The sequence below is a fragment of the Sparus aurata genome, chromosome 8 (assembly GCF_900880675.1).
Source record: "Sparus aurata chromosome 8, fSpaAur1.1, whole genome shotgun sequence".
NCBI lineage: Eukaryota > Metazoa > Chordata > Actinopteri > Spariformes > Sparidae > Sparus > Sparus aurata.
This window is the reverse complement of record NC_044194.1, coordinates 2,496,495-2,520,717: the sequence shown is the minus strand read 5'-3', so window position 1 is coordinate 2,520,717 and position 24,223 is coordinate 2,496,495. Positions and strand designations below refer to the sequence as shown.

The following is a 24,223-nucleotide window of genomic DNA, read 5'->3' as shown; positions in this document are numbered from 1 at the left end:
GTGGAAGTTTTGTGTGTATTTGTGGGGGATTTTGTGTGTATTTGTGGAGGTTTTTGTGTATTTGTGGAGGTTTTGTGTGTATTTGTGGAGGTTTTTGTGTATTTGTGGAGGTTTGGTGTGTATTTGTGGAGGCTTTTGTGTATTTGTGGAGGTTTTTGTGTATTTGTGGAGGTTTTTGTGTATTTGTGGAGGTTTTGTGTGTATTTGTGGAGGTTTTTGTGTATATGTGGAAGTTTTTAGTGAATCTGTGGAAGTTTTGTGTGTATTTGTGGAGGTTTTGTGTGTATTTGTGGAGGTTTTGTGTGTATATGTGGAAGTTTTTAGTGAATCTGTGGAAGTTTTGTGTGTATTTGTGGAGGTTTTGTGAATTTGTTAAGTTTTTGTATGTATTTACGGTTATTTTGTGTGTAATTGTGAAGTTTTTTGGTCCGTTTGGGAGATTTTGACTAAAGTTGTAGAGGATTTGTGTTTATTTGTGGAAGTTTTAAAAGTATTTGTGGAAGTTTTACGTGTATTTGTGAAGGTTTTGAGTGTATTTGTGGAAGGTTTTAGTGAATTTGGGGAGGTTTGTAGAGATTTTGTGTGTCATTGTGGAGATTTTGAGTCTCTTTATGGAAGTTTTGTGGGTCATTGTGGAGGTTTTGTGTATATTTATAGAAGTTTTTTTGTGAATTTGTTAAGTTTTGTGGAGTTTTTGTCTGTACTTTGGTTATTTTGAGGGTCATTGTGAAGTTTTTTTGCCTTTTTGGGAGATTTTGAGTTTATTTGTGGATGTTTTGTGTTTATTTGTGGAGGTTTTGAGTGTATTTGTGGAAGTTTTGTGTTTATTTGTGGAGGTTTTGACTGTATTTGTGGAAGTTTTGAGTGTATTTGTGGAAATTTTGAGTGTATTTGTGGAAGTTTTGAGTGTATTTGTGGAAGTTTTGAGTGATTTTGTGGAAGTTTTGAATGTATCTGTAAAAAAGCATTTAACGTGTATACACTGAGAGCGACAACATTAGAACCAGTGACAGGTGAAATAAATAACATGGATCATTGTGTTCCAATGCCATGTTCGGCTGTGAAACCATGAGTCCTAGCATTCATGTGGATGTCTCTTTGACAAACACCAGTCACCCAAACACAGCTGCAGACCGAGTACACCCCCTCATGGCAGCAGCACTCCTTGATGGCAGTGCCCCCCCAGCAGGACAACGCGCCTGCAACACTGCAAAAACTGCTCAGGAACGACCCGAGGAACGTGGGAAAGAGCTCAAGGTGTCAACCTGGCCTCCACATTCCCCAGATCTCAATCCAACTGAGCTTCCACTGGATGCAGTCTGAACCAAGAACAATCCATGGGGGCCCCAACATGGATGGGAGTTGGTTCTGACTCATCCCATAGATGCTCAGCTGGATTGGGATCTGGAGAATGAGGAGGCCAGTTTGACACCTTGGGTTCTTTGCCATGAGGGGGTGTAGTTGGTCTGAACGGTGTTTGGGTGGGTGGTGTTTGTCAAAGAGGCTCCACAGAAATGACAAAAGCCAAAGTTTCCCAGCAGAACATTTGATTGTAACAAGATGATCAATGCTCACTTCACTTGTCAGTTGTTTTAATATTGTGGCTGAACAGTGGAGATATACATGTTCAATACTTTTCATATTTTGCATAAATTTAGTTTTTATTTATTTTAGGTAGTTTATTTAATTTCAATTTTGAGCTACTTACTGTCCCTGAGTATTTACATTTTCTGCACCTTCAAACTGATTAAACTATATTATTCATAATTTCACGGCACTTTGTCTTAACAGCTTTAGTTACTAGTTACTTTGCAGGTTTCGATAATCAATATTAAATATTCAAACATGATGTATCATTACAGATTAAGCTACACAGCATTAAAAGCAGAAAGTTGAGACCTTAGAGGGGAAATGTGAGAGGACAATTATAAATCAATCGATTGATTGCGTGATGTCGGTATACTCATAAAGCAATTCTGTAGAAAAACAGCTTTTTGAGTCTCATTCTCAGGTCGTCAAATAATGCACTTTGTGGGCTATTAACGGGACTCATGGAGAGTCAAGTGAGAAGACTTGTATTTTCATATACATTTTATTTCAAGATAGATTTTTTAGATACATTTTTTTGTGTTTATCCCGTAGCTGTAAAAAAAACCCCTTGAACCCTGTGGGTTTTGAGGCGGGGCCTAAGTCTGCTCTGGTTGGTCAGTTCACACAAGCCTGACCACTAACAACTGGATTACTGTTACTGAGCTTTTGTTCCTTGAACTCTATGGTGGTGAACTGGTTGTCGTAGCTTACTGCACTCAACATCGTTTAGCTAACACTGTTGGCCTGAAAAGCTTTATACCACAATGTTTCTCCAGCAAAACAACAACTTCCAAGGCTTCATGAAGCTCATCAAGCACTCAGTGAACGCACAGTTGCGTGCTCGAGTGGAGATGTACCTGAGCTGAAAACAAACCTTCAATACACTCACAGGGACGCAGACAAACTAACAACCGCTCAAGCTGTTTCTATCTATCAGTTCTCTGCACTTCCACCATGAACATGACAACAACTGCTTCCAAACTAAAAACGTCACCACAGCACAATCAGATCGTTATTAGTGGTCTGCTGGGCAGTGAGGCCGAGGGCCCTGTAACAGCTTTGTAATGATCTCTGCTTGGTGTTATCAAGCAGGATGCTGTTGCAAACAGTTGCAAAGAAAATGAATTCCTGCAATTGTTTCCATTTTGTTTTATTACAGAGGTTCAACATTATCTTCAAGCAAAGGCATCGCGCCCATACACACTGAACTCGCGAGTGAAATCGGCATGGACAGATGAGGGCAGAGACTGGAGCCGCTTTAGTGGCGTCAGGCTAGCTTTTACCCAGGCCCTGAGCATGTCCCTAGCCAGGCCGAGGCCCAACTAAACACGTACACATTGTGCACGATTCTACCATACCATAGGTGTGTAACAACAGAGGCCTGTAAGTTGGCGGGATGGCACAAGGGCTCGTAGGATACACTACTACCAATACCAGCAGCTGATCAAAGGCCTGACTACTGCCATTCATAGAAAACACAGCTTACAGCTCCGATGGACAGCACTCGGGCATTTGCCATTGAAGATAGTTGAAGTCCGGTCAATTTAACCTGTAACTAACAATGATAACACTAGGTGTGCCTGGCAGACCACTAACAACTGGATTGCTGGGGAAGGCCTCCAAAACAACATGTCTCCACTCAGTTCTGCAGGTGCTGTAGCTCTCAATTCACTGCACTTCTACCATGAATAAGAATGCCAATGTTAACACCAGGCTCTTCTCAACATAGTTTATACACTCAGAAGGATGCAGACAAACTAACAACGGCTCAAGAGAAACCTTACACAGCCCACCAGAAATGAACATGTCTCCGGTTATTCTGCTGGTGTTTGTAGCGCAGTTTGCTGCACGTCTACCATGAATGAGACCACAAGAACTGCTTCTAAACCAAAAACTTCACGACTGCACAGTTGCACGTCAGAAACTGAATATGGGACTTATTGTGCTTGGTTTACCTGGATCTAACCAGAGAGAACAGAACTGAGACAGCACACAGATACACAGCTGTTAATAGGATTAAACAAGCTCATTTTTATTGATATTGAATTTATCTGCTCTTTATCTGTTATGTCTGGTATTGAGGTAAAACAAAACTAACAGAAAGTAATAAAGTTACATTACTTTGATATTGTAATCGAGTGAATTCAGGTAATCTGGACACTTCAGCTCAGGTGTTATTGTTCCTGTTGCCATCAAATGAATGAAATGAAATGTGGATCAAAACACATTATGTATGTATATACAGGCCTATTTCTATTTCTTACATCTTGTTTGTTTTTACTATTATTAGTGTTTATTGTAATGTCCTTTGGCTGCTGTGACGCAGAAGTTTCCCTTGTTTGCAGGACAAATAAGTGAAATTCTGATTCTGATGAATTTGAATGAAATATTTATGAGGTGATGTCACAGAAAGGGGCGGGGCACTTCTCAATCATATTTTTAAATCAAACTTTATTAGCACATTAAAGACTAAATATAAAGAACAGATGTAAAGGGAGTATTAAGACACAAGCGAAAATAATTAAAAACAAGAACTGAAAACACAAGCACAAACAATTTATATAAAGACTGGATAAAAAAGAAATATATAAATAAATAAATAAAATGAAATAGCAGCAGCAGCAATATTTTACCTGGCAGTACGGTCCACAATATTTCAACAGGCTGGATGTCTTTTTTGTTTTTAGTTACTTTACAGACAGAATCATAAAACGTCTTGAGCTCAGCAGAAAACAAAGATTTATTTGGAATAATCTGAAGAAATCTGGCTTTATGAATATGAAATTTACCCAACAGACTCAGCAATTTTATCACATCATTAATTTCCTTATTATTAGATTCAACACTCAAAAATAAGACCATTCCTTCTGTAATAGTGACCACGACCTTATGAGACTCCCAAATGTTGAGAGTCTCGCATGAGGAGGTCAGTGAGGTGATATTCTGATCAGTCATGAATAAAAAAATGTTCCTTTCAAAACGTTGTTAGTGTGATCACATTAACCCTTTTTAAACCTAAAAGTCAAATAAATGCAGTCGAGTTAAACAGAACAACATTCCCCCTGAATTATAGTCGAGTATAAAGTAGCAGTAAATGAAAAACACCCGGCGTGAAGTTCCAGTAAGTATTTAAAACTGTAAATGTGAGACTGTCTCGTCATCACTTTGGGCCGCTGGAGGTTGTGAGTTTGGATCTCTGTGTCAGATGGAGGTTGAGATCAATCAAGCTGAGCTCAGCAGGAGTGTCGTCGTGCTGCTTCAGGCCTCCAGAGATCAGACTCATCGTCATTAAAACACTCCGGCACACCTCTCAGGTGCACCTGATGCAGAAGTATGATCCCTTTTTACCTGGAGGAAGGAGATAATCACGCTAACGAGAGGCACACCCACAACGCTTCAAACACTTAAAGAAAACTTCCGCAGGTGATCAGGAGAATAACTGATTACCACACACATTTCTGTCTGTTTGACTGCAGAGGAGTAACACTCACTCGCTTACATTTTTACATTACAACTTTTCTTTAAAATATTATGTTTAAATATGAAAAAAAAGGCATTTTCATAGAGTCACTGGATTTGGCCCCAGTATCCCCGCTCCACCTTGAAAAAAGGCATTTTCTCATTGAATATGTGATAATAAGTAACATTTTTACTTTCCACTCGTCTGACAGAAGACATGGAATAACCCCGAAATCTAAAAATTACCATTGCATGAAAACAAGATTTCCTCTGTAGTTACTGCCCGGAAAACATTTGTATTATTCCTGCTGTATTTAAATATGTGATAAGTTAGACATCTGCATTAAAACACCTTTTATTATATATTTTGTTGAAATGTCCTCCAACATAAGACGTCAGAGAAATCCACAAGTTTACTGAGTTTGTTTCATTTGGTCGCAGGAGAGAGTCAGAGAGCGTGAGGGAGGTTCAGAAGGGTTTAAGGGAATGAGACTAAATTCAACGCGAATAAAAGTTTTGGATTTTCATCAGTTGTTGGATGGTTTGTTTGCCAGTTTCACAGCAGGATCATTTGTGGTTAATCGCCCCAAACAGCCAGATTACTTTACTGTACCTTATCTGTAAACGCTGGTCAGTAAACAGCTCCGGATCAGAGCAGAATCTGAAGTGAGCACTGCCCAGCCCTCCTCACAACACCCTGCCAATGTCTTGTGTTTTGTTTTGATAAAGATCCCCGAGAAGAGGACATTACATATTGAACTGTGAGGGCTTGAAACACAAGAATAAAGCTCAGATTTGGACTCAAAATGAAGCAGACGTTTCAGGAAGTGATTTTTCGCCCATGTCAACCTCCCACGTTCTTCTTTTTATGCATCACAAATCTAAATGGTGAAACAAATGACTCGCGCTCCAGAGAGAATAATATACAAAAGTTAATCTTTTGAAAAGTTTGCTCTGTCTCTCCATCATGTGATGCTGCTGTTGTCTCAGGCAGCTGTTTGTCAGAACCACAGGGTGATTTAAGGGAGGCAGCAGGTTGATGAAGGTCCAACAGTGATGCGCCGAGGAGCTCAAGGAGTCTCTTTGAAGTGCAAATATCCCTCCCACCCATTCAGCTCTGAACACTTTACACCATCAGATGTTGTTTCAGGCTGATAAAGGCTCCGTTACGAGCCACAAGGCTGCAAAATGAGTCTGTGGAGAAGTCTCGCTGGACGTTGGACCACCTCCAGCTGTTTTCAAGGTGCCCAGAATCAGGAGTGTTTCACAGGAAGGAAGAAAATCTCCATCCATTTTTGTGGTTCACAGATTTCTACATGTTGCACTGCCATGTTAGTACGGTGGCCCAGAAGAGACAAACCAAACACTGACTGTACAGAGGGCCTTTCGTAGTTTCTTCTATATGGCTGGTGCTTTTAAAGAATCTCATTTACATCATTATTGCTGGATTAAAATGTTGAATTTTAAGGTAAAAGATTAAAGGGATTTTAAGGCGAGTGGAAACCAACAGCTGCCTGGAAACAAGGTGTACAAATGAACAGCAGTATTATCAGCAGACATTAAAAGACCCAGCATCGTCCTTTAATTGAGATATATTAAGGTTTCTCAAGGGAATATTTATTTAAACTGGACTAAAAACATGAAAGTGAATCCTGGTAAAATAAATTGAGGTGACAATAATGTAATCTGGGAAGCTGAGTGTGTCTCCATTATCTTAAATCACATCATGGCAGACGTGTCCTTCATTGTCGCTCTTATCGCCTGTGAATTTCCCTGCCTGGTTATTGACAAAGGCAGACGCACTCACTCACTCGTCACACACTTCATTATGGAGAGCAGTGACATCAGCAGGTCGGTGGGTTACCAGGATACCTGGAGAGAGGCCCAGCCGTCCAATTAAACACAAGAAGAGGAAAAAAAAAAAACAAGCTCCAGATCAGTTTCCTGATAATTGTTTTCTGCTGCTGCTTCAGTCAGTCTGCTGACACACCGAGACACGCTGAACATCTCCGACACAGACACACGGTGAGTGCATTAAACTGATGGTGTGATGTGACTGGCTTCAGAAATAGTGCCGACCTTTTGTTGACATGAATGTGTTTTTCTTTCTTTAAGCTGCTCATGTGACTAAATGTTTTGTTGAGCTTGAAACAAATTTGATTTTTGAGAGGGGGGATTCATTTTGTTAAATGCTGCATCTGTTTGGAAAAGGAATAGCTTTTACTCTGTATTCTATTACTGATGGTCATTAAAGGGGCACAATGTAGTTATGAAAAAGAAACTCTGAATTTTTATATTTACATTATTAAAGAGATAATTAAACAGACCCAGAAATATTTATATTTTTCATCAGTGAATAAACCAGCTGTTGTTGTCTGAGGACAATAAGGTCCCAGAACACTGAAGCTAGAAGGGTGGCAGGGTCCGCCAGAAAGTGTAACAGAATCAATCATGTCTTTTAAGGTCAGTTTGTTTATTCAGTCATGAAAACAAAGAGAGTTTGATAATTTAGTATAATTAGACAGAAATAAAACTACAGAGTGCACCTTTAAAATATTGTAGTAAGAACAACTTGAAAAGATGCAGCCTTTCGAATTCGTACTCAAAACAAACAGGGGGCATGTTGCCGGAGTAACTGCTGACTGCTCCTAACTTTAGCTGCCCTTAGCTAGTTAGCTCACTTAGCCGTATAGCTAGCAGCTCTGACTTGGAGATCGAGACCAGGAGAGTGTTTACGTTTAAACCACCAGTACAGGAGCTCTGGACTGGGACGGGAGAACCTAGCAGGTTAGCATTAGTGTGCTAACTTCAGTATATATCTCTGCAACACAATACACAGGCAGCTTAATGTCATTACTGTTATTTATTCACATTTTGTTGATGATTCTTAGAATGTTTTAATGTTTATATCTAAGATTCTTAGTTGCCCTCATTTGTTGGAGAGGCGTTGGTTTTATCGCTCGCCATCAGCCGTTTGGTGAAGACGACTGAATTAATTGAGAAGCTGACTATCCCCGCCCATCTAAATGATTCCAGGATATTTATCGAGCGTCTCCTAACGTCTGAGCGTTATACGCCGAGTTTAGCCTCGCAGGTTGTTCTCCTGTCGAAATGCGTGAAGAAGTCGTGCTGTATTCCTTCGTATCGTACGAGTCTTAACTTACAACGACGTCTCAACTAGTTATTAACAATTTACAGGCTGAACCGTGCGGTCGTGAGAGGGTTAACACAACCTGGCAGGCTGCGTTCAGGGGAGAAAGTCGCCCATGAGTCGCAGCGGCAGGGGGTCGAGCTCGCGCTCACGGCGGTGATGCTGCGGGGCTGGTGAAGCCGTTTGTCAGCCAGCCAGCGACTCACCGGAGCCCCGGACAAATGTTCACGTTTATGGTGTTTGTCAGCGACGTTAGGCCGCGTTGTGTAGCCGCTGACCGACACACGATGCTGCGGTAGCTGCTGTGTATTCGTAATGAGCTGCAGTGCCCGCAGAGGAGCGGCGGGCAGTTATGCTAACTAGCTGCGGCTAGCTTGCTCACGCTCCTGCATTTCTGTCGATCACGGTGATCAGCTCGGTGGTCATGCTCGTCCTCTCCTCCAGTGTGGATGCTTCGGTTCACTGCGGCCTAACTTTCCCCCTCGGGACAGAAATAACCGACAGTTAGAGCCTCCGCCTGCTCAACATGACTCACACCAAGTGAGCTAGCAGAGCTGACTGCTTGGCTAAGTTAAGCCTGCCGTTAGCGGCTAACTTAGCGGGTGATGCTAGTAGCAGCGTCAGTCCACGCCGCGGAGCTGCTGAAGCGATGTTTGTCCGATGGAGCTGAAGTGTTGCCCGGCTTGCCAAAGATGACGGGCCGCCTGAGCCTGCCTTTTGTGCCTCTTTCAGCAGGAGGCGGAACATGGAAGCCGAGGAAGAGTGGAACAAAGACCTGAGTGCTCATAAACTACTGGATAAAAAGGTGCTCTGCAAGCAGAATGGACGGATTGGTAAGTTTGTCATGTCAACATTCACCATCCGGACACAGCTTGTAAATGTTTTCACTGCAAGGTGACCTCTCATCCTCAGGTATAGTGAGAACTCTCCACAGCCTGTTGAAAACCCAGAACACACTGCAGATTCAGTCCATCACCCGCTCAGAATGTGCTGGTAGGTAAAATCCTTCAAAATGTTAATTTTTACAGCTTTAACACAATGTTCTCCATAAAAAGTAGATCACATCACTCCAGTTCTCATGTCTTTACACTGGCTTCCTGTCTGTCTAATAATAGATTTTAAAATCGTGCTGTTGGTTTATAAAGCACTGAATGGTTTCGGGCCATAATATATTTCTGATCTTGCTGCTACGTTCTGGACCGTCCAGACCTCAGAGGTCGTCAGGTTCTGGTCGGCTTTCAGTCCCTAGAGTCAGAACTAACCACACATCTGGAACAAACTCCCTGAAAACTCTGACTCACCTCTTTTAAATCAAGACTGAATACCTTTCTGTTCGTTCTCTGCCGTTCACTGAAGCAGTTTTAAGGCTCTGAACTGCACTGTGACTTTTATTTTGAAGTCTCATCTCTTTAAACCCATCATTTTTTAACTTGCTCTCCTATTTCTTAACTTGTTTGAATGTGTTGTTTCTTGATGTCTTCCTGCTTGTTTTAATGTATTTTAATGCCCCTGTAAAGCACTGTGAGTTGCCTTGTCGTTGGTGGAGGGTGGCAGTGACCCTCGCTCATTTGTTCATCTGAAACATTCTGTTGATCTCAGACATGTCCTCTCGTTTGACCCAGGCTCCTGTCCAAATCTGATGATGAGTAGGAGCGATCACAACGATGCGAGGCCCATCCCCGTGGCCCTCACCCCCCAGCTCCCCCCCAGAGCTCACCGGCCCCTCTGCATGTCGGTCTCCTCCGACAGCAGCGGACGCTTCAAAGCTCTGGAGACGCAGGAGTGGAAGAACAACCTCAAAGCTCAGGTACGTCCCAACACACGTCCTCGTCCTCAGCAACACAAACTGTTCAAACTTTTTAAGGTTTACAATCTGGGAACATCCAAAAGCTGGTGGACTAGTGATCGGAAGGTTGCTGGTTTGAATCCCAGGCTCCCCTGGGGTGGAACTGAGCTACATGTCGTAGTATCCTTGAGCAAGATACTGAACCCCAAATTTGCGCCTGATGTGCAGTTGGCACCTTGTGTGGCAGTCACTGCCATCAGTAAGGGTCCTGCGATGAGCGGGCGACTCATCCAGGGTGTACCCTGCCTTCGCCCATAGAGTTAACTGGAATTGGCCCCAGTAACCACCTTGAAAAAAGGTGGATAAAAGCAATAAACATCCCCGCGACCCTCACGGAAAAAGCGGAAGGAAACGAAACAATAAAAACATCCCAAAGCTGCCCGGATGAGGAGTTAAGGCAGAATTTTATCGACGAGGTCTTTAAAGAATCCAGCGACAGTCTGGATTTATTTTAGGGGAAGTTGAGTGCATATGAACAGATCCCCTATAAAACATTAATAGTTACCTCTGAGCTCACTGTGCTATAAGTAGTCACATTACTTTATGTCCAGCATTTCCATTATCAACACCATGTCTGTCTACAAACAGTTGGAAAACCTAATATAAATGATAAGTAAATAAACACCCAAGAAAGCTCGAAGAGAAAAGTAGCTAGAGAAGTCAACTGGCAGCCAAACCACAAACACAAGTCATTTATATCCCTTTAACTCCGCCCAAACCGACCTACACCCGTGTGTTTATTTCAGATGGAGCAGGCTCACAGTGCAGGAGCTGCCAGCAGCACCGGTTCTCTGGAGCGGGCGTCTCTGTTCTGCGCCTCGGCTTCCACCACAGCGTCCAGCTCCGGCCTGTCCAGCCCGGTGGAGATCCTCAACAAGAGCAAATCCTCCAGCCGCTTCTCGCTCTTCTCTCCGCCCTGGAACAGCAGCTCTGAGTCGGACTCCAACCCTCCGTCCCGCTCGGGCTCCAAGAAGCTGCGTAACTACAGCAGGAGAGCCGCCACGGGGCCGGCCGGTGCCAGGGGCCCCGACACACCCGAGCCAAAACCCAGCGGCCCCGAACACTTCCAGTACTCTGAACCCGTCATCTCCAAGGTGACGGACTACATCTATGTCGGCAACCTGAACGCGGCGTACAACGGGCGCACCCTATGTCGCAACAACATTGACAGCATCATCGACATGAGCAGCGTGCCGGGAGAACCGGGCCCCAGCCTCAACCTCATACCATGCACCTGTTCCCGCGGCACCCGCCACAGCTGGTCCCGCCTCAAGGTGGACATCGGAGACGTGCCGGACGCGCTGGGCGACGGCCCGGCCCTGAAGCAGCGCTGCTTCGAGGACATCAACGAGTGCATCGACGCCTCCACCGAGAAGAGGAAGCGCGTCTTGGTGCACTGTCGAGACGGCTTCTCTCTGGCGCCGACGTGCATCATCCAGTACCTGATGGTGAAACAGAACATGAGGCTGATAGCCGCCTACGAGCTACTGAGGTCCAAGTACCCGGTCAACATCAGGGAGTGCCACCAAAACGTGCTGGTGAGCCTGGAGAGGGCGCTGCGGCCCGGAGGGAACGTCGACCCCGAGTGCTTCAAACAGGCCATCTCTCGTAAAGTGGCGTGGACCTGAATCCATCTCCCGACAGCTGCTGCTCGAGGCTCTCTGAACCCCCCCGCCCTCCCACGGTGTTAGATATTTTCCTAAAGACAACACGGGCAGCTGTAGACTGGTCAACTGGATATTATCGTCCTCACTCGAGCTCAGTGGTCCTCAAAGTTCCTATATGATGTAAACTAACCTGTAAATGTGACCCGGCTGTGACGCCCCTCCCCCCCCCCCCCCTCCCTCACCCAACAGGAGACGCAATAGACTTCACCGTCATGTAAACAGCTTCTTGGTATAACAGTGTCATAGTGCTGGCTGTATAGTTGATATAGTCCTGCTTCAGTTCTGTGCCATGCTGTTGTGGTGGTGTTTTATATCAGGGGAATTTCTAAATGGGAGATCTCAGGAGATTATTGATGTCACTCCAGTACAGGGTGGGAAATTACTCATTAGATTTAGTCGGTGCCCTCGTTCACACCTGGCACTAAAATGCATCTCGCTGAAATGTATGTTGGCAGTGTGACGTAAGTAAGGTTGGACGAGTCGCTGTGTGTTTTAGATTTAGAAAATCAACACGTTATCTTACACTAATCGCTGCTGAAGCTGATGCAAGCCCGAACCGGCTTCCAAAACAAAAGCACGCGCTAGCAAAGATCTTTACAACAGTTTGCAGCGCTTTTTCTGCAAAAGGGCGATGGAATCAACAAAAACAAAAGTTCCTTGTGGTCACTTTAATTCATCAAACAGCCTCTCTGGATTTATTGCTGCTGCTGAGCCTGAATTCTGTTAGATGCATTCATCATTATTATCAGTTACAAAGACCCTTAAAGGAATGAAAGTTTGGGTTTTCCTCTGTATAAACTTGAAATTTATATCATTTTAATTAACATGAATTAAGCCGACCTCAGTCCGGTGGATTAAATAATGTGCAGGTTGACATAAATCTGTGTGTTGTATTTTTAACATTGAAGTGAAACTTGAACACAAGCCGTCTCTGGAGCTGCATTTTATTGAGAAACGTTTCTGTTGCCGGGTGTGAACGTCACTGACGATGAAGACAGGTTCTAGTCACCATTTTGTTTGGGAGCGCTGTTTTTCTTCCTAAAAATCTATCTTGTTGGTAACACGGTTGTTTGGATGGACTCGACGCTGTGGAGAAAAAAAACACGAGTCAGTTTCCAGTCCTGTAAAAAACTAAACTGCAACTCTGCTGCTGAAACACTGAAGCTTGGAGGATCGTCTCTCACCGCTGACTGGATTACTTCACTGATTCATCTGCTTCTATCGCAAAAAGGAACTTTGCACACGTACACGTTTCTGACATGTTTTTGTTTTTGTTTTATATTGTTGAAATCATACTTGATGGAAGATGAACGGCTCCACCTGTCCTCTGTGAGGAAGACTGTCGCCACGCTTTCAGCCACAGTTTATTGGTTAAACCTGCTCGGTGGTGCTCCGACTGTGGCTTTGTGAACTTGGACTTGTGTATGCAGTGAAGCTGGGTGACGTGCATCTCTGTGGATTATCAGTATTAGTGTATCAGTGCCACTGAACTTTACACTTGGAGATGATTTTGCACTACTCACAGGGTCGTCCTGAATGCAACGTGTTGCCTTTTTATTTTAATATTGTTTGATTTATTGTTGTTTTTGCGAGTGTGGCTGATGAGATTTCACACCTACAAGGGAGAGATGACGATCAGATGTGAGTGTGACGGTTACCATGTTTACATGCTCATTAGAAAATAACCAGATTACAGAAACGGTTCAATTAAAGTGTTTACATGGTTCACACTATTTGATTTCCCTGATGAGTTTACATTCCTTTTTTAAATATCTCATTAACACAACAGTTTCTTCAATTATTGTTTGGTCACTTAATCCAGAATCCATCGTTAATGATCCAAGAACACACGTTATAAGATCCAATCAGTGATTGTTTAATCACAGAATAACAAATAGGGCAGAAAATAATTATATGTTTCATTATCATTAAATCCAACAATCATTTCTGATTAAGTCTTAAAGATGTCAGACAATAACGAATAATGTCCACAGTTGTAGGTGACGTCTTCACACCCCCAAATATTTACTTAAAGGTGCAATGTGTAAGAATTTTGTTTAAAATTAGCATGCTAACCAGTTAGCTCCAGCCTGTACTTCCTGGTATGACCTCTCCAGGCTCCCAGTCCAGACGTGAGCTGCACAGCTAACTGAGCTAACTAGCATACTGCATTTACAGTTTGCAGCAGTTAGCAGTTCCTTGGTTGATAGGCTGTTTGAAGCACTTATTCCAGAGGTGGACACTTCTTACATGTTGCACCTTTAAATGTGATACAAAACAGGAAATCAGTAAATCTTCATTTTGTGTTTCTGCTTTAATTCAAAAATTAAATGATTACAAACATTTTCTGTGGAGGAATTACCGGTTCAGTTTCAGCTCCAGTGACAAGTTTTTGATTAAAGGTAGCTCAGTCGGTAGCAAGAAAGTACTCAAGTATTACTTTCCTCTCCAGATCATCAGTATCAGTAGAAACCTTCATCGAGCAGTGATGGTCTGGTTTTATCAAGCGGATTATCAAATGTTATGATCACACGATGAAGAAAAGTCGACCACACTGACATTTTTCACAATTTAAGCATCCTTTAATCTGATTACATCTTTATGAGGATACTGATGAACCTGGAGGACAGAGGTAGTTAATTTTCTTTTTCACCAACATGATCAGTTTTGTGAGGCCAGTGTCACTGACGGCACCAAATACTTGCAATGAGGCGAACGCAGCATGAGACGATTCAAACATTTACGGAAAACTATTCCAGAATTTAATGGCACAGGTGAAATGTCAGTTTTTGTTACTTTAGCATCTTAAAATTTGGCATTGGTTAGCGAATGATCGAATTTAGTTGGTTCTTCTATAAAAACCTGAAGCTGACTAAACTAAAACATAACTATTTTTATCAGAGCGTGAATTTGGGGGATTTTTGGGGACTTGAACCTTAAATTGTTCAAACAGAAAGTTATCTAGTTTCCGGTTAAGAATAAGATTCAGTGAAGCAGCTAAAAGTTTAGAGGTTAAACCTTTGGTGCTTACAGTTTGTGTCCTCTTAAATCACTTAAAGACGCCTGTAGAAAACGTATCCTCAAAGCTAAAGGTGTTTTTAGCACAAAGCATGAACCAGACATGAGTCACGATGCTGCTTCAATCTTTCAAACCACATTAGTTCTAAAAGGGCGAACCGGGTGTCGACATAACGCATGTGTTTAACTTTTATTTTCATTAATTCATGTGCGGCCTCAGTGAGAATCAGGACAGTTCTGACAGCCCGGACATGAAACTCCCAGCAGCAGCAGCAGCAGCACAGTCGAGTCGTCACGTGAGCGATTTGGTAACGAGTGGAAACTTAAAGTACGGTGCCTTCATTTGGAGTCGTCTTGTGACCGTACGGTAACATTTGCACACTTTGTATGACTTTAACTTCAATCGATATGTTGTAAAATAATTTTTTGTTGGTGTTTTATTTTGAGCAGAAACACGTTGGTGTGAAGTGGTCCTTGCTGTAATATATCTGCCAGTCATTAGTGTACAGTACTGATGTTTTACCAACACAGGTGGTGACGAGGCTGAAGAAGACAACGTATATTTCTCAACAGATGTTTAAAGAACGTAGTAGATAAAGTCTCAGCACATTCTGATTCGCCCCTTGTTGTAAATGCTCCCAGTCGAAGTCGTCACATCAAACCGAACTAACTCGTTCTCTCAGGTGATTTCTCAGTGGCCCAGAATGTTCTCGATGAATATGTGAAGCGATGTGTTTCTCATGTCATGTTTCTTAAGTCTGATATAATTTGTACTGTTGAAATATTAAACAGAAGGATGTACCAACTTACCAGAGTCACACGACTGTATGTGTTTGGTCAGGATGTCTTCAGCCGGTGATGCGTTCGCTGTCATCACGGTGATTCACTTCACCGGGTAGCGTCTTCACTGTGTGGAGACTGAACACCGATATCTGGAACTAATGTTCAAACTTTCAAACAACCAGTGATGAAGTTACACTTTCAGGTATTTTACTTGAGTATTTCCGTCTTTATTCCTCCTCTCCACCACATTTAGTTACTAGTTACTTTGCAAATTTACATTACTCAGTGTTTATAGGCTATTAATTGTGATGTGTTTCCAGTGACATCAGCTCTTACATCAGAGCCAAAGAAGCACATTTATGAATCAGTTTGTTATCTTCAATCTGACTGAAAAATCACAGATACTGATGATCAGAAAATCCTGAATATCAGCAACTCTCTCAACACATCTGTGAGACCCGATGGAGTCGGTTCTGGGCAGAGACGCTCACCAGAACCCATAACTTCAACATTGTAGAGCTGCTCCTGTATATCAGCAGTTCACAGAACTGAACCAGAACCAGCTCTCCTTTCACAGAACTGCAGTCATCAATATGAGCAGATCTGAGTGCTTTAACACAAAACTACACAAGATTTTACTTTAATAACAACAAACTGAGTCTTTATTCACTTAAAAATGATCTTTTAAATTGACCAACATCAAACGTGAGATTCACAACACATTTCTCCTACTACTGTTTCTGAAATAATGATGCGTTCGATTGCACTCGGAAATCTGAACAAAATGACCCCCGACGCTGAAAAGTGCTTTGGTAGTCAGAATGTACTGCTTTGGAAACATCATCCATCTTCTAGACATCAGATTAATTAGCAGGACACGTTAGCCTCCGGTTTATAAGAGCGAGCTAACGTGAGCGCTGTGTGAAATGTGAACAGAACTATTCTGGTATTAAAAGGGATGAAGTGTAAACGGTTCTGTCCGTGGTCTCGAAGGTCTCGTTCTCTCTCTTATCATCTGTGTGTTGGTGGCTTCACATGCTGCCGTTCGTCCGTCACCAGCAGCCATAACTGCCTCGTCCTCCCCCACCAGCTGTGTGACTCTTTTAGAGAAACACCACAGCAGATGCTTTTCTGCCTTTATGGCTTCCAGGAACACATTAAAGTTTATCAATGTTTAAAATAAATCACATTTAGCTGAAAAAGTCCATGCCGAAGTTAGAAAACTCACTGCAGTGCCTGAAACTCCTGGTTTGTAGTCGAGCCTTTACTTCCGTAACTTATGTGCATCAGTGTGTAACAGTAAATATATATATATTCATATATACATAGAATATATATATACAGCTGTACTGCAGCCATGGTGGTGTTATTTTAGATCACACTACCTTGCTCTAGCTGACCCGCCCTACTCCACCATATAAGAAAAATTATGTGTTTTTTGGAAATAAAAGTGTGTAAACTTATTCTACTCGAGAACCTGAAGTATAGCATCATATGAACTCTTTAAATTGATGAGCATCATATGTGTAATTCATGCCACAACTGAAACACAATCTCTCATAGATTTATATAGAAGAATATAAATCTATGAGAGATTGCAAAAGATGGCGCCCATTCAAACCAATGAGAACTACAGTTTTTTCTGGCTTTCACATTTACTTCCTGGTTGCAAAGTTTAACAAATATAAAAACCTCCTTGGATCAAAAATTCATCATAGAAAGAATTATAATCGACCTTGTTTGCAGTTCTTGATCTCCTGTCAACAGTTTACAGACGTCTTTTTATAATGGTGGCCTATGGGAAAAATGCAAAATGTAATTTCTTGGTAAATGTTTTCTTTAATTAAACGTCTGCATCGAGTATTTTTTCTGAGAAATTTGGAGCTTATTAAAGCAGTACGCATTGTAATTTCTGTTTTCCGACCTTTTTGTTGTTTACAGAGATTTACAGAGAATTCAGAGATCTGATTTCAGAAACTTCCTCCTCACTCGTCTCACGTTCCTCCTGTTAACAGCTTCCTAACGACGTCCACTTAGCGTGTCTTAAATGACCATCCTGAAACCCCTCAGAGACGTTTTCTGCCCTCCCACCTGCTGCCGCCTCAACTTTCATCAACTGCTCTCCGTCTTCATAAAGCTGCGTCACAGCCCGGCCTTGTTTCTACGTTGAACCTCGCGGTGTCCATATATGATACTAATGTGCTCACTGAGTCATTTCTGGTGGATTCTCCTGGTTTTTCCCCTCCAGACTCTTCAGCACAGTGTTTTTCGGGGGGGATTGTGGGGCTGATAATGCAATCAGGGAAACAATCTAGAGCGACAAGGTTTATTTATAAAGGTCAGACAGGGAGGAGATCTGGAGGGTGACGGGGGGGGTCAGATCTAATGTTTCAGATGCTGCTGAGCTCATTGGTCTGTGAGAAAATCGACTTCCATAAAGAGAAAGATGGGGTTCCCTTCGCCTTTTGGGAATGCAATATATACCAACTTATAATGCCAAAACCGAGCCGCTCCCCAAATCAGTCGCTCCGTCCTGATTCAGCCTTCAACTAAAAGGTGAGGAATCTTTTTCCTTCTCTGCTGCTGATGAGTTTGTTTCTGTTTCTGAGCTCTTGTCAAAAACAGATACGTTGTTTCAGATGTTGAAGACAAGTCGGTAAAACGAACCAGCTCATTAGGAGCTGCTGCTGCTGCTGCAGGCTGACGAGGGTGATGATCTCCACTGAGGAGGTTTTTGGGATGTTATGATGGTTAATTTTGTGTGTGAAGCGGTCGGTGCTGCAGGTGTGAAGCGCGTGTGTGATGAGTTGTGTCGGTGTAAATGGAGTCTCGAGTGGGAAAGTGTTCATCGCTGAGTCGTCACAGACTGTTTGAAAAGATTCAGTCTAATTTTAAAGATTGGGTTGATGAAATGGAATTTTGCTTCAGGTTTTTAATCGAGAATCCAAGAAAGTATCAGGTCCAGATTATAGTTCCTGTATCTTTGTTATCTCACACATACAAACATATTTTATAATGTAAATTAAGTTATAATCTACAAACCGAATGGCCAAAATACATGTTGTCATTGTATCTTTCTGCGATCCACAGACATGTAAGATGTTGATGTTTGACATGTTGAAACTGTCTGTATGGTCTCATTGTTCAGTATTACGTTGTGACTTTGTTAGAGTGAGAAAATGATCATGTTTTGTTTCTGTTTTCCACAAACAGCTGGAAAATGTCCCGAACTCCCCTATTATAAAAATGATCGAGTGGTTTTGCACTTACAAATGTTTTATTCTTGTGATTTCTCTCGTGAGATATTTCAATCTAGCGAAGTGTTTGTATTTTAGGGAGAGATGAGACTTGAAGCAGTCTTTATTTTTATTATTTTTTTTTTGTGTCTTGAGTCTGGATGACCACATGGTCGTCATGGGTGATCTATTCTTTAAAGAGAACAGGACGAGGAGACATTCTAACTGTCAGTTTTAATATCTACCAGACTGTGTTTGCTAGCTACTGTTAGCCTGAAGAGCTAGCGTTGGTTACCTCTGCTTGTTGACTTCAGGATTTCTCTCTCATGATGATGTAATGATGATCGCAGTCGTCTAGATTTTGAATTATAGATGTCAAATGTGTTTTTAACGAGGATAAAATAATTTAATGGTGCCGCTCGTCTAGACTTCACAATCTTTATTGGACTGAATGGATCCAGTTATGACAGCGAATGAGGAAAAACACAGTTTTGTAATTACACGGTTTGGCCACTGGCCTCAAAACTGGAACTCATTGGCCGACATTTAAAATTGGAGCCCGTCGCGGCTCGAGTTGCTCATTAGACTGTTGTAAAGAATCAGCTGGATATCTGCCGGCTGCACGGGAAGCTGAGGCAAACTGTGGATGTCCCACAAGACTAAATGTTGTCAGATGATAGTTGATGATCGCCATAGTTACATATGGCTGTATTTCTTATTTTATTGTTTGTATAATAGAAACACCTGATGGGTGATTGACATAAAGTCACTGAAAGTTAAAACTGTACATTTAAAGTTACAAAACACATTGTAGTGGTATATTATATAATTTGAGCCATTGAAACACAATGTCAAATAAAAAATGACAAAAGAAATGTGAAAATTACTTTTTTGAAAACTGGATTTTCAGCTCAAAATCTGATTTACTGACTGTTGACTGTAAAACATTTATTTGTTTGTACAAAGCATTTGATCCAATTTAAAGACGCACTGATGTATTTTTTATTACATTTTGTATTTTTATGTTTTTAAATTCCATGGTGAACTTGGACGTCAAACATCGCTGTCGATGGGGAATTTTAAGATTTGGAGGCTGCCGTCTCTTTAAGTTGTGTAACAATGGTTCATGGAAAGTCAGTTGAGAAGACGTTTGTTTGTTCTTCAGTTGCTCCAGGTTGCATTTCTGATTCTTTTTGTGTTTATGTTTCAGAATTAGAAGTCAGACTTGTGTTGTGCTTCAGGCAGAGAATCGTCAGCTCGGTTTTTCTGTTTGGACGCAGTTATTGTTGATCTGGATTGTTCTGCACGGTCGCTATTTACAGAGGGGATGAATTTCATCTCCGTCACGTCAGAGATGTTTGTACCAAACGCAGGAGGTATCAAGTGTTTCCAGATAATCTTCCAGAAGACAGACCTTCCATACGAGGGATGCCCAGGGGAGACAACTGGACCCCAGATCCTTGTCCCAATTTAGACTAGAGGTTTTTCCTCAAGGCAAACCGCTGATGCTCCCAGCTGGTGTCGCGTTTCCATGAGAGGAATTATGATTATGAAGGTAACACCAGATGGAGGCATTCCTGACCTGAACCTCTTCGCTTCTTAGGTTGGCTGCGCACCAAGGAACTTTAACCTTTCATTTTATAAATCAGAACATTTGTTTTTCCGCAGGTTTGAAGCCAAAAAAAAACCACCAAGATGTCAGAGTGAGTAAATCTGGGTCTCATATATCTATTTGTTTATACATATTCTACATTGGAAGCATCAAAATGTTAAACTTTATAAACTACTGATTTTCGAAAAAATTAGTAAACAGAGCTGCCAGACGACTGCAACCTTTCTTTTTCACGCTTCCAATAAATGTTAATTTATTTCAGGACTTGTCAGTTTTCTTTGTATTTTAAGTCATTTTGGAAAGAAAATATAAACTTTCTTTAATCAGAAATCTGTCATTACAAATGTTTTCTCCAACCCTCCAGGAGAAAGATGTCTTCGAGTCGCAAGCATCAGCTGAAGGTAAAAGACAAAGAAGCCAAACTGAGTAATAAGGAGTTATCTTCTGTGACTGAAGCAGAGAGAAACCTTCTGCTGCCAAACGTTCACTACAAACGTTCATTATACATGTATATCTGATGTTCTGTGGCAGAGTTTGATGCTGTCCATCGCCAAAGGTTTACTGGAAGAGGAAGAAAGTGAGCAGCAGGTGGAGAAGGCGAGGTACATGGCCGAGACCTGTCCTCCTGTGTCCATGCCCAGGACCATGCAGGAGCTGCTGGTGCGTTTGCTAACGAGTTCAGTGGGATTAACATATTTTGGATCATTTTGCCGTTGTGACATTTCGCTGTTCTGTGTGTGTTCAGGAGCTGTGCAGGGAGATCCACCACAAGATCGACGTGATCGACGAGGAGCGATACAACTTGGAGATGAAAGTCAATAAATCGGACAAGGAGGTAGATTAGAGGAAATCTTATTTTCATTGGTTCCGTCAGGATAAACTGACACAATCACCAGAATAAATGCTGGTAACGTATGTTTCTGCAGACCACAGAGATGTTTACTGTGTTTCTTTATGTTACAACTTTACCAACACCCAGTTTAAGCATCACCCTAGATGTTTAAAATACCGGGTCTTGTCACCGCAACCTGCCTTGAAAATGTCCTGATGTCCCATTAAAAATATCCAGTTGTCTCTTGTAGCCACCTCATAGAAATGTTAATATGATGCAGCTACCAAGGGAGAGACCGTTGTTGGCAACTGGATATTTTTAAAGCTGGGAAATGTCCTGTTCTGTCGTCAAAAACTTGCAGTGGTTTCACACTTACAAATGTTGAAATGCCATATCAAAGAGTGGTCTCTCACAGAAATGTTTGAAGAAGACAGTTCAAGACAGTGTTTTAACATTTGTAAGTGTGAACCCACTGAAGATATTCGATGAAAAGTCGGGCTTCAACCTTGTGTAAAAATATCCAGAGGTTTCAGGCTTACAAATGTGAAAACACTATCTCGAACAGTGGTCTCTTGCTCGGCAGCGGTAGACCATTGTTTCTGGCAACTGAATATTTTTGAGGAGATGGGGGGACTTTTGCTAGCCATGTTTAAAAATATCAAAAACTTTAACGCTAAGAAATATTGAAACGCTGTCTCGAAGAGTGGTCTCTCGCTTGGCAGCCATCTCTTAGAGATGTTGATATAATATAGCTGCCGAAAGAGACCACTGTTTGAGGTGGTGTTTCAACATTTGTTAGAACGAAACCACTCGATATTTTTGAGAGATGTCAGGTCATTTGTCTGTCATGGTTGAAAATATCCAGTGGTTTCACGCCTGCAAATGTTAAAATGTCGTCTCGTAGATTTGAGCCATCTCGTAGAACTGTTAATATGACAAGCTGCGAAGGGAGAGACCATTGTTCCAAATGTCGTTTAAACATTTGCAAACTTGAAACCGCTGGATATTCTTTATGATAGAGCAGCAGACATATCCAACAGTTTCATGCTTACAAATGTTCAAACGCTGTCTCAAAGAGTCGTCTTATTGAACTGTCTGGTAGAATTGTTGATATAACAGGCTGTTAAGCGAGAGACCGCTGTTTGTGGCAGCTTTACAACATTTGTTAGCACAAAACTGCTGAATATTTTTGAAGAGTGGTCTCTCGCTTGGCAGCCATCTTGTAGAAAGTTGATATGATATGGCTGCCAAGCGAGAGACCATTATTTCAGACGGCGTTCTTAAGCATCATCTCAAAAACATATTGTGACACAGCACTGAAACATTTGCCTGCAGTGTTTAAACATATCCAATGTTTTCACGCTTACTAACGTTGGAATGCCATCTCCCAGAGCGGGTTTCCAGTTTCGGAATCTTAAAACAAGATAATCATCTCAAGACCGTTGTGAAACTCTACGATAGATAGTGTTGTGTGATATTTTTGTGCTGGACGGTACACAATATCACTGCTTACATTCAAAGTCTAGATTTAATTTTCCATCCTGGCTTCTGTACCGTCTTCCAGATCGACGACCTGAAGATCAAAGTTCAGGACGTGATGGGCAAGTTCAAGAAGCCGGTCCTGAAGAAAGTACGTATGTCTGCTGACGCCATGCTGAAGGCTCTGCTGGGCTCCAAACACACAGTCAACCTGGACCTGAGGGCCAACCTGAAGCAGGTCAAGAAGGAGGTGAAGGAGGAGGTGAGGAACCGGGTGGCCTCATGTATGCTGACGACACACTGATTTACTTTGGTCTTGGTCTCAGTCAATCTCTAAAATATCTCCATGTTTTCATGCTTTTGACCCTTATCTATTCTGAATTAATCATGCTCCAGAGGAAGTCTTCAAACCTAACAGACTTCATCTTTAGCTGCTGTCTGACTTTTGCTCGTCTCTGTGTTTCAGGATAAGGAACTGCGTGACGTCGGTGACTGGCGTAAAAACATCGAAGACAAAGCCGGCATGGACGGGAGGAAGAAGATGTTTGAGGCCGAGGCTTAAATCTTAAATCAGTGTCTTACCTTAAAACTGCATCTGCTCTTAACAAACCTTCAGTATGTCTAGCTCCTGTTTTTCATTGAACCAATAATATAGCACAAATTACATTTTTCTAATTTCTCTGTGAGATGTAGAAACTTTGATGGAATAAACAAGCAAATTTTGTCTCACTTGATTGGATTTGCAAATACTTGTTGTACAAACCACAAGATACTGAAAGATCATGAGGGAAGATAGTCGTCATTATTAAGTTGTTAATAACTAATAACCTGTTCATAATGAATCTGTGAGTGTTGAAGATGACATGAACGGATGCTTCGTCTCTTTGTCTTGTGGGAACGTTAAAAATGAGTGAAGATATAATCCAACACTGAGCTACAGACTGAATCTTGTGGTGTTTTATGACGTGTGAAGCCTCTAATGGTGTCAGACAGACTGACAGAAGCTTAAAACTCCCAGTAAGAGGCGTCGTCGTCAACACGTCAGCGGTCAGACTGAGAGAAACATGAACTGTAGGAATGTGTTTAACTCTGTCGAGTGTATTTATCTTTATTCTGGAGAATTTGATCACAAATCTCGACAGAATGTTTCCACTTCATGCCGATCTGAGGTGAGTGAAGTCTTTTTAACATCATTTATTGCTTTTAAAATGTTGTTTTAGTTGATTTGAACATTTAATCTTAAATGTGTTTGTGGTTAGACTTTACTTCAACACTTCCTTTAAGTATTTATACATATATAAACAACTCACAGATGGTTTGTGGTTGTAAGCAGATATTTGTGTTTGTCAATAACTGTAACTCTTGAGATGAAGAGTCTTGATGGCAAAATTCAAAATGTGTAGACGGCTTGTAAACATTCAAATAACGTGTTTCTGTTTTTGGTCTTTATGGATTTATATGATTGTGATGCTGAAACATGACGTTGAATTCATGTCCATGAGAAGTTTGTCCTTACAGTTTTCTTTTTTTACATTTCAGGTCTTTAACCT

At 41.8% G+C, this 24,223-nt stretch overlaps 1 protein-coding gene across 5 annotated transcripts; it reads left to right on the top strand.

The window, feature by feature from the left end:
• The first annotated feature begins 6,972 nt into the window (after positions 1-6,972).
• LOC115587180 (troponin I, fast skeletal muscle-like) lies at positions 6,973-23,407 on the top strand. 5 transcript variants are annotated; one of them, XM_030426849.1, is made up of 7 exons: positions 9,871-10,007; positions 20,419-20,453; positions 20,727-20,763; positions 20,894-21,022; positions 21,108-21,197; positions 22,759-22,935; positions 23,140-23,407. In XM_030426849.1, the coding sequence occupies exons 2-7, from the start codon at positions 20,446-20,448 to the stop codon at positions 23,233-23,235; spliced, it is 537 nt and encodes a 178-aa protein (XP_030282709.1). In that variant the 5' UTR covers positions 9,871-10,007; positions 20,419-20,445; the 3' UTR covers positions 23,236-23,407. The 5 variants fall into 5 exon arrangements, with proteins under 5 accessions (XP_030282707.1, XP_030282706.1, XP_030282705.1 ...); XM_030426848.1 differs by lacking the exon at positions 9,871-10,007 and adding an exon at positions 17,922-18,070; XM_030426847.1 differs by lacking the exons at positions 20,419-20,453; positions 20,727-20,763; positions 20,894-21,022; ... (1 more) ...; positions 22,759-22,935; positions 23,140-23,407 and adding exons at positions 6,973-7,074; positions 8,933-9,033; positions 9,113-9,193; positions 10,793-15,540 and having other exon boundaries at positions 9,823-10,007.
• The last annotated feature ends 816 nt before the right edge of the window (positions 23,408-24,223 follow it).

Bases quoted from the DNA above. Each gene is read 5' to 3' on its own strand.
- LOC115587180 (XM_030426847.1), top strand. From the start codon at position 8,946: ATGGAAGCCGAGGAAGAGTGGAACAAAGACCTGAGTGCTCATAAACTA. The intron at 9,194-9,822 runs GTAGGTAAAATC...CGTTTGACCCAG, and splicing joins CACCCGCTCAGAATGTGCTG to GCTCCTGTCCAAATCTGATG. The intron at 10,008-10,792 runs GTACGTCCCAAC...TGTTTATTTCAG, and splicing joins AGAACAACCTCAAAGCTCAG to ATGGAGCAGGCTCACAGTGC.